The sequence below is a fragment of the Apostichopus japonicus genome, chromosome 20, assembly GCF_037975245.1.
Source record: "Apostichopus japonicus isolate 1M-3 chromosome 20, ASM3797524v1, whole genome shotgun sequence".
Lineage (NCBI taxonomy): Eukaryota > Metazoa > Echinodermata > Holothuroidea > Aspidochirotida > Stichopodidae > Apostichopus > Apostichopus japonicus.
In genome coordinates, this window is record NC_092580.1 from 19397036 (window position 1) to 19407497 (window position 10462).

Consider the following 10462-nt stretch of genomic DNA (forward strand, 5'->3'; position numbering starts at 1 on the left):
GCGATTCTGTTACAGAATTCTTTAAGAAAAATATTTTGTCATTTCCTGCACAAAAGAGGCCCACAACCCATGTTCAAACTTGGCCCGTCCGCAAGATTCAATACGCCGTCTTCCAAATTGCTTAACACAGTGTTTTAGGTTGCAAAGCTGTCGAAAAGGAAATATAATTTTCACAACGTGTTTCCCTCCCCCCCCCCCCTCTCCACCTCCTCCAGGTACATCACCACCAACCGCCTTCTATATATAACTAACGGCTACATACGTTGCGAAGATAGTAATGAAGAAATCCATTACATAAGAATATATATATGATTAAAACAAAGCATATGGTCAGCTTTACGTATAGGAGGGACTTGTACAGGCTTTATGGAAGGATTTTAGAAATAACGAAGCGATATTTTGTTGTCTCCACACTTAAACCTATGGAAGCGGAAATTGATCTGCTTATGCAAATTTGAAAAGTTAAGACAAAGGTATTGGTAGGTGATCCATCGCCCCACGCGGTCGAATCGCATGCACTTGGCAAGTATCCAACCAATCTTTACCGTTAACATTCCTAAATGTTACTGGTCTCTTCTTCTTCATCATCTTCATATCGTCTTTATATTTACTTGCTATATCGCAGTAAGTCTCGTCGAACGGTAGTTTGGACCAATCATGGACGATCGACTTCAGCGTACCGTTGTTTCTCCACGAATGATACGCCAAGTAGTCATCGTCTCTCGCATCTAATTCTATGATATATTTAGCCAGTGACGTCATACTCTTGAAATCATAAATATGAATGAATGAATTAGGCGGTGCGAGTGCCTCGTAATCTTCCTTCAAGGGACCAAAGACGATGGGAACTGCTTTCAATATTTGTAGAGCGTTCCAAAATTTCTCAGTGATGTATCCTTGGCACGGGGCATTTTCTAACGCTAGTACAAATTTATATCGTTTTAAAACATTGAAACAGTTTGGTTCGCAACTTAATTTTCCACATTTCCCGTACGTGTCTATACTTAAAACTTTTTGAAATGTTTCCACAAATGTTGACCTAGGCCACCTGGTCTTATCACAATTACTCGACAAAAAAGCGACCAATCCTGTTTTAGCAGACAGCAGTGCTTTCCCATCGAATGACTGTATCTTTGGCGTCGAAGTGTCGAATTTTGAGTATCTCCCATAAGGCAGAGGAATGTCGCTATGTAAGTCATAAGTTAACGTCCAATGAAATGATTGAGTTTGCGCTCTTTTAGGAACGCTTGTATTTAATCCTACCCGAACTGGTGGCTCTAAAGAAAACATGACCCATCTTTGGCTAGGAGGACGTTGCTTCAGTAACTGGAACCAGTTATTTGATTTAAAATTTCTTAACTCCATATAAAGATGTGAGAATAATACAACGTTATAATGCAATAAATTCTGTCTAACAGGACTGTAATGTGCATGAACACATACGTCTTCTGCCGGACAATTTATCAAGCGATCACGAGTTTGTGACAATGTTTTACTCCAAGACTGTAAATGAAATCCCAAAATAAGAACTGTGATATTTTCACAAGATGGCGGATCTCTCTTTGTCCCATTCTGCCCTACATTTGTCTTACCCTGCCTGTTTTTAACATTGAATGAATGATCTTGGTTTGAAGTATGGCTGTTATGATTCACAGAGCCAGAAAACAGTTTCCACGACAACGAAAGTATGAATACTACCACAGTACCATACATTAAACACCAAACAATTTTGGCTAGAACCCTTCTACGGAGTAATGAAGGACCGAAATATCTCGCCATTGGTAAACGTCTCCAAAGGTTTATCACATGTTCCAGTACAAATCTAACAACTTCGTTGAATCTTTGAGAGCTAGAAGTCCCGGCCGACTGACTCAAGCATTTTCTTACATTTCCGTAACACCGTAGGTAGCCTAAATATAGCAGCAACTTAATTATCGTTGTGTTCATAGACTGTTAAAAGAACGTACTTAAATGTACGCGACGAGCTCGATATTGGCATTGTACACTAATATTCATTGCACACAGATATATAATGGCCTCGTTTTGAACAAAATATCCACTTCTTCACGTGGCGAATTATTGTTAATTACTGATGCGTATAGGCGTCGTTTATTCACAGACAAATGAAATATTCCATACAAAGTGAATGGACCCTCGGATAAGGTAAATTCCCTAAATTTACCGCACATTTGTATACTATAATACACTGTGCTTTTGTTTCATGGTTTTCAAAGAGTATACAATCAGGGAAGTAAATAACAAACTAACTGGGTGGGCAATTATTTTGGCCCATAAACTGTTAGCCTACAAATAAAAAAGGTAGATAGTGTTGATCCATGGACACAATATTGTGGAGGGTATAGCTATTGTCTGAGGGGCAAACAATAGTTTCTTCTTACCCCTGCCCCCCCCCCACCATCTTCCCCAATCACTTCCCCTCTCATCCCCTCTCAAACATAGCTATCTGCCCTAGTTGCAGGCCTAAGGAAATATTCTTTGTAATGCTAATGCGATAAAAGTATATACTAGAACACATACACACAGAAGAAGAGACATTGTAGCTCTGCCAAGTTTTCACTTGTTATTTAGTGCACAAAACTTTTATTGACCATAAGGGGAACAATACCCACAACTCAACAACACACAGTCAGTGTAAATATGTACACGCTCACAGTTTTATGACATATAATACACGGTTTCATAAAGATGCTATACAAACATGACATTACTATGTAATGACTAAGATATCCAAAAGATACAACACAATCAATGAGCTTACACAGCAGGCTGGATATAAAGCATTTTAATTACTACTTTGTACCATGATTTGTTACTATTTAATGTCCCCACCCCACCCCCCCCCCCCCCTCCCCGACATTTCCCTTTAAAATATATTGCTTTAACACTTCTTGCATTCTACTGAAAAATTGCTACAAAACCACTAACCCATCTGGCATATTTTTCTGTTTGTTTTGTGTTAGTATATATGTTTTTTATCAATTGGCACATTTTTCAAAACATCAGTTTATATTACGTACGTACGGACGTACTATATCTATAGTCTAAAATATTTAAGAATCATAAGGATTATTCATTATTTTTAATATGATTTGCTGCGATTCTGTTACAGAATTCTTTAAGAAAAATATTGTCATTTGCACGCCGGACTTACTAGTGACTAATTCGCTCAGACTCCACAGCAATTTGTCTAAATATTTGTTCAAAATGTTGTCATATAGACGGAGTAGAACATAATTTGGTGTTAATTTCAGTAACTGATTCAAATCGACACAACAAAAGCTTTCTAAAACCGCTTGAATCAAGAATTGTGTTCACCTTCAATTGTCAGCATTATACGAAAAGAACGGCTACAATTTGCCAAATAATTAGGTTTTTCTGCACAAAAGAGGCCCACAACCATGTTCAAAATGGGTCCGCAAGATAAAATACGCCCTCTTCCAAATTGCTTAACACAGTGTTTTAAGGTTGCAAGCTGTCGAAAAGTAAATATAATTTCCACAACGTTCAGGGACGGACGCCCCCCCCCCCACCTCCTCCAGGTACATCACCACAACATGCCTCATAACGGCTAAATACGTTGCGAAGATAATAGTAATGAAGAATCCATTTACATAAGTATATATATATGATTAAAACAAAGCATGCGGTCAGCTTTACGTAGGCCTATAGGGACTTGTGCAGGCTTTATGGGAGGATTTTAGAAATAACGAAGCGATATTTGGTTGTTTCCACATAAACCTATAGAAGCGGAATCAGGCCTTGATCTTCTTATGCAAATTTGAGAAGTTAAGAGATAGGTATTGGTAGGTGATCCATCGTCCCACGCGGTCGAATCGCATGCACTTGGCAAGTATCCAACCAATCTTTACCGTTAACATTTCTAAATTTTACTGGTCTCTTCTTCCTCATCATCTTCATATCGTCTTTATATCTTCTTGCTATATCGCAGTAAGTCTCGTCGAACGGTAGTTTGGACCAATCATGGACCACCGACTTCAGCGTACCGTTGTTTCTCCACGAATGATACGCCAAGTAGTCATCGTCTTTCGCATCTAATTCTATGATATATTTAGCCAGTGACGTCATACTCTTGAAATCATTAATATGAATGAATGAATTAGGCGGTGCGAGTGCCTCGTAATCTTCCTTCAAGGGACCAAAGACGATGGGAACTGCTTTCCATATTTGTAGAGCGTTCCAAAAATGTTCAGTGATGTATCCTTGGCACTGGGAATTTTCTAACGCTAGTACAAATTTATATCGTTTTAAAACATTAAAACAGTTTGGTTCGCAACTTAATTTTCCACATTTTCCGTACGTGTCTATACTTAAAACTTTTTGAAATGTTTCCACAAATGTTGACCTAGGCCATCTGGTCTTATCACAATTACTCGACAAAAAAGCGACCAATCCTGTTTTAGCAGACAGCAGTGCTTTCCCATCGAATGACTGTATCTTTGGCGTCGAAGTGTCGAATTTTGAATATCTCCCATAAGGCAGAGGAATGTCGCTATGTAAGTCGTAAGTTAACGTCCAATGAAATGATTGAGTTCGCGCTCTTTTAGGAACGCTTGTGTTTAATCCTACCCGAACTGGTGGCTCTAAAGAAAACATGACCCATCTTTGGCGAGGTGGACGTTGCTTCAGTAACTGGAACCAGTTATTTGACTTAAAATTTCTTAACTCCATATAAAGATGTGAGAATAATACAACGTTATAATGCAATAAATTCTGTCTTACAGGACTGTAATGTGCATGAACACATACGTCTTCTGCCGGACAATTTATCAAGCGGTCACGAGTTTTTGGCACTGTTTTACTCCAAGACTGTAAATGAAATCCCAAAATAAGAACTGTGATATTTTCACATGATGGCGGGTCTCTCTTTGTCCCATTCTGCCCTACATTTATCTTACCCTGTCTGTTTTTAACATTGAATGAAGTAGCTTGGTTTGACGTGTGGCTGGTATGATTCACAGAGCCAGAAAACAGTTTCCACGACAACGAAAGTATGGATACTACCACTATACCATACATCAAACACCAAACAATTTTGGCTAGAACCCTTCTACGGAGTAATGAAGGACCGAAACATCTCGCCATTGGTAAACGTCTCCAAAGTTTTATCACATGTTCCAGTACAAATCTAACAACTTCGTTGAATCTTTGAAAGCTAGAAGTCCCGACTGACTCAAGCATTTTCTTAGATTTCCGTAACACCGTATAGGTAAATATAGCAGCAACTTAGTAATGGTTGTGTTCATAGACTAATGTATACGCGACGAGCTCGATATTGGCATTGTACACCAATATTCATTGCACACAGATATATAGTGTCTTCGTTTTGAACAAAATATCCACTTCTTCACGTGACGAATTATTGTTAATTACTGATGCGTTTATAGGCGTTGTTTATTCACAGACAAATGAAATATTCCATACAGAGTGAATGGTCCTTTGGATAAGGTAAATTCCCTAAATTTACCGCACATTTGTATACTATAATACACTGTGCTTTTGTTTCATGGTTTTCAAAGAGTATAATGGGCGATTCCGTGAAAACAGGGACATGACCCCAAATTTTCAAAATCATTTCTGCAGCCATTTTTGGCCTCTAATATACTATAAACACATTTAGGGTCTGGGTTATGTACTTTTTTTTCCAACTGTACCATGTTCTTCTACCAAAAAATGTGAATATCTGACTAATGTTGATTTTTGAGGGATATTTGAGGAAATAGCATGGATATTTCAAAGTCTCAGATTTCCATATTTGAAAGCACCCTAAATAAATTTGTTATATATGTATTGGTAGTGCCATAAGCAGGTGCGTATCCAGGGGGGGGGGGCGTTGGGGGCGCGCGCCCCCCGGGTAAGGAAAAGAGGAGAGAAAAAAAGAGAAGAAAAAAGGGAAAGGAGGGGGAAAAAAGAAAAGGAGGAGAGGAAGGAAGGGAAAAGAAAAAGAAAAAAGAGAGAAAAAGGAAAAAAGGAGGGAGTAGAAGATAGCCAATACCTCGGGAAGAGAAAGAGGAACAGTCATAGTTAAAGCGCTGATCCCTATAACATACACAGGGTAGCCAGTGACAGATCAAGGATTACGGAGGGGGTGTGCGCCTCACCCTACCCCTTACACCGACAACTCCATTTTTGACGTTTCCATTTTTCCTCTCTCACTAATGTATCTACATAAATACTATATATGCTCTATCATAACGCGTGTGTGTGTATGGACGCCTTAAACAATTGTACAATTGTGCTATATGGAACCAACTGTGGCTGGTCTTGAACTCGACCGAGTCGTCGGGGTACATGACTCATTTCCCAACCCCCCCCCCCCGAGCAAATTTTCTTTATAACATCGCTATAGTAATTTAAAAATAGACTATGCTTAGATGCAACTTACAAGGCCTGGGAAGTGTCATTTCCAGCGATCTGGGAGGCATTTTCGGCCAAATTTTTTCTTGTACGCTTCACGCCAACTCATGGTGGCGCTTCGCTTAGATAGTTTGCCTACAGGCTTCGCCCCTCCCTTGGCAATTACTCGCTACACGCCTGTTCGAATTTGTAAAGCAAAGAGCAGATATAACATCATATCAGTGAGCATTGAAATGCATGTGCCACGATGAACAGCCTCAAAAACTGTCTATGTGTGTAGTTAAAGGCGTAGGAGCCCAATTGGATTTGGGGGCTGTAATCAAGGGCGGCGGAACCGGGGGGCACAGGGGGCACGTGCCCCCCTCCACTTTTCCTCAGGTTAAAAATGTGCCCTTTTTCTACATAAAAATTGAGGTGTCTCAAGTTAGCAAGAGGCCAGGGAACCAGAATGAACACTCGGGAAGGGCCGTTTCCGGCCATCTGAGGGGTTTGTAAAACCAAAAATTTCTTGTACGCTCCGCGCCAACCGATGGTGGCGCTCCGCTCAGATAGTCGTGAATAAAATTTGCAAATCCTGGCTACCCCCCTAACTTTTAGTGAATTTCTGTGGGTCATACTCAAAGCTATTTCGAATGGAAAAAGATGTCTGCATATTAACAAGAAATAAACTCTAATTCGGAAGATTCCTACATTAGCAACTAGCATGATTTCACCTCATTTTGTCTCAAAAGAAAACTTGTTCCTTGTTTCCCAATTTGCACATTGGATATTGCAGTGCTAGTATGCATATTTTCCTTGAAGGGGGGGGGGTGGGGCGTTGATGGAGTGATGTGTATACGCAAATAAGATAATACAATAAGAGCTATAAAGGGTACTAAATATAAGGCTGCATCAGTCCAATCGAATTTCTGCAAAGTGCCCTTCGATGTCGGTGCCCCCCAGATTGAAAGTGCTTCCGCCGCCCTTGGCTGTAATGACTTGCCCGAAAAAAGCCAAAATTTCAACATATCAATGCCAATATCATATAAGCAAGCATCGGTCATTACAGTGCATGGCATCGTGTACCTTACGGTCCGTGAAAGTTGCACAGTATACCGCCGGATGCTATGTAAACAACGAAATGTCTTATGTAGATGGAGAAAAGTCATACAGATCCATTTATGTCAAAACTCTCTTTTACAGTAGTAATGTCGGCCAAGCTTAGAACTTTATTTTAATTACCAAGGAAATAATTTTTAAGCTATTCATTGCTATTTATTTTTCTTTCAGTAGGTGCCCGAAAAAGATGGGGAAAAATTTGGTTGCGGGGGGGGGGGGAGGGGGAGGGGGCTGCAGCCACCGCCTCCTACGGGACCTACGCCTATGTGTGTAGTGTTCCGTTTCGATATACCTGATATCGGAAATATCTGCTATTTTTCATTTCCTTCAACCAAGTTTTATAATAGCCGTTCTAAGAGGTTTTAATATTTCTACACCAATAAATTAACTGTGTCTGAATTTTCGAAAATTTCCTCACCAACATTCTTCATCATACTTTCCTCTACTCGTGCAACTTTGACCTGTCTTTTAGGGGTTCAAGGAGGTTTTTCTATATTGCTTGTCCATAGATTGAATTTTGTGCAACATTATGGGTATGTTTTGAAGTGATTTTATTCACGAGAAATGTGAATTTTCAAATTCTCAACAAATAATGGGCTTAAAACCTTGAAAAGTGGGGCTTTCGGATATTGTGGGCCGTGACGTAGAATCACCTACAAAAGCAATGATCCATAGGACATGCAATGAGGTCGAACATGATGTGTGACAATCTTCAAAAAGGTTATGGATGGAAAAAACTTTTGGGAAATACTTGGTTCTCAGGCAAAAGTGTACATCTGGTGGGTCATTTTCAAGCCCGAGAAGTGCTATTTCCGGTGATCTGGGGGTTATCAAAACCAGAAATTTTCTTGTACGCTGCGCGCCAACCGATGGTGGCGCTCCGCTTAGATAGTAATTCGCGCCCCCCGGGTTAGAAAATCCTGGATACGCGCCTGATAAGTGATATATTAAAATATTGATCACAATTCCCCCAAACATTTTTGGTTTGTAGGCATATCTGGCTGTAACGACACAGAGCTGATTTGAGAGCGTAATGCGAGTTACCGAGAGACCGAGTTTTTAACTCTTTTTTTTCCCCACTGTATCAGATAATTTCCTGCCATTTCATATTATGCTTCTAGTCAAAGTAAGGATTATAAAAGTGGTTGAAAGAATTAGAAATGTACCTAGTATATACATATAAATAGCCATTGAAAACTGTAATGCGAGTTACCAGTAATGCGAGTTACCGCTGTAATGCGAGTTACCATATATTACAAATTCCAATCTCACTTGCAGTAGGATGGTGACTTCGAAGTTCGGCCACTTAAGACTTAAAACACCCCAAAACTAAATCTTCTGGTATAAATCATTTGAAAATATACTTCATATGGTGGGAGAATTTTGTTATAGTACGATACACGGCCAAACTTTCTTTCCTGCAAACTGTTTTCACGTTGTTTTCCAAGAAGATTCTTCGTGATTGTGGAACTGGTATTTCTTGCTAGAGTATTGCGAAGTTCGGACGCGCAACCCACAGTGTGGCGATGGTGATAAAATTGGGGGCGCAGTTGCTTTTTCAGTCATTATAACAGACTTCATAGATCTTCGTCATTTTATTGACAAATATGTAAGTAATTTCTTGCACACAGGTCATTTTGGAGAGAAAATAACTGTAGCTTCGTACTTTTTGGTGAAATTTGACTCTTCCTGTAGATTTTCATGGTGAAATTGTGTATTTCTTAAGGGTGGCCGATCTTCGCAGTATGGCGAACTTCGCAATACTGACTATACTACTGATCAACAAAACAATGCAGCGCACTATATACTTATGTAAGGTGTGCACAGTAGGTACTTCCTGTACCCAGAATGTACTGCAACCTCCATTACATCACATGTGACCCTTAAGACAGTTTCAACAGACATTAATGATTTTATCACCTGACCTTTGTGGAATCACGGACCTTCCAAGTTGCATTCAACTGTGATATCATCAAATGAGTTAAGTTAGCATATTCTTTCTCCATTTTAACATTAGCATTTTCATGGGATATTAATCATGGGATGTAATTGCTTAGTACAATATTTAGGACAAATTGTGAGAGCTTAGGCTATATTAGTCTGTAGCCTATCACATAGTAATCTAGTATGTTCAAGGATGGGCAAATATTGTAAATCAGTATAATGTGCCTAACATCTTGATGGAAATTAGTCTTGATATGAAAACTGATGCTGCCAAGGGTGTGGGCACCTCATAATTAATGGGTTGGGCAGAGGGGATGGGGGGACGGGGAGTTTGCAACTTTGCATAGGGGAGGACAGGGGCCGCTGGGGGGAGGGGGAGGGGGAGGGGGAGGGGCAGGATAGCAGAGGCTTGGTCAGTTGGAATAGATTGGTGTGGTTTACCAATTCATATGTGTGTTCCCCAAATATCATGATGTGCAAACCCTTTTCCCCAATATGAGTGTCTTATCACTACAATGGGAAAATCAACCTTTACTTCAAAGCATTTCAAATCCCCAAATTACACAAAATAAGGCAGGCCACCTGAATTCACGGGAACGATCGATAACTGGAAATGGCCGAACCCCAGGGATAACAAAACTTTCTATCGACGAAGCCAGATGATAAAGAAGTTGGGAATGCCATTGATTGCTAATAGTCGTGGCCAATTCAAGCTTGCATCAAAATTCTAATTTGATACAAAACACCATCCATTCAAGGTTATCTAGAATGGCCTACCATCATGCCCTCATACCGCATGATGAAACATCTATTGTTTTATTGTTGATAATGTTATTATACTGATAGAATTAGGAACAAGGATTGTTTTATTTGTTTCATGCTTTTCCTAAGAACCCTAAATACAAATTTTCAAAGGACCAATCACTAATTAACTTGCCAAAGAAACTTTTCTTGTAATTCACTATAAGCTGTGAACCTGTATAACTTTCAGTAGATGTTTTGAGACATTAAAATGGAAGAGGAG

The 10462-nt window shown here is 39.7% G+C and overlaps 1 protein-coding gene across 1 annotated transcript; it reads right to left on the minus strand.

Moving 5' to 3' along the window:
• Window positions 1–2469: 2469 nt before the first annotated feature.
• Window positions 2470–5416, minus strand: LOC139960947 (alpha-(1,3)-fucosyltransferase 7-like). The gene has a single exon (XM_071959668.1). The coding sequence runs from the start codon at window positions 5218–5220 to the stop codon at window positions 3808–3810; it is 1413 nt and encodes a 470-aa protein (XP_071815769.1). The 5' UTR covers window positions 5221–5416; the 3' UTR covers window positions 2470–3807.
• Between the last annotated feature and the right edge of the window lie 5046 nt (window positions 5417–10462).

Bases quoted from the DNA above. Each gene is read 5' to 3' on its own strand.
- LOC139960947 (XM_071959668.1), bottom strand. From the start codon at position 5,220: ATGCTTGAGTCAGTCGGGACTTCTAGCTTTCAAAGATTCAACGAAGTT.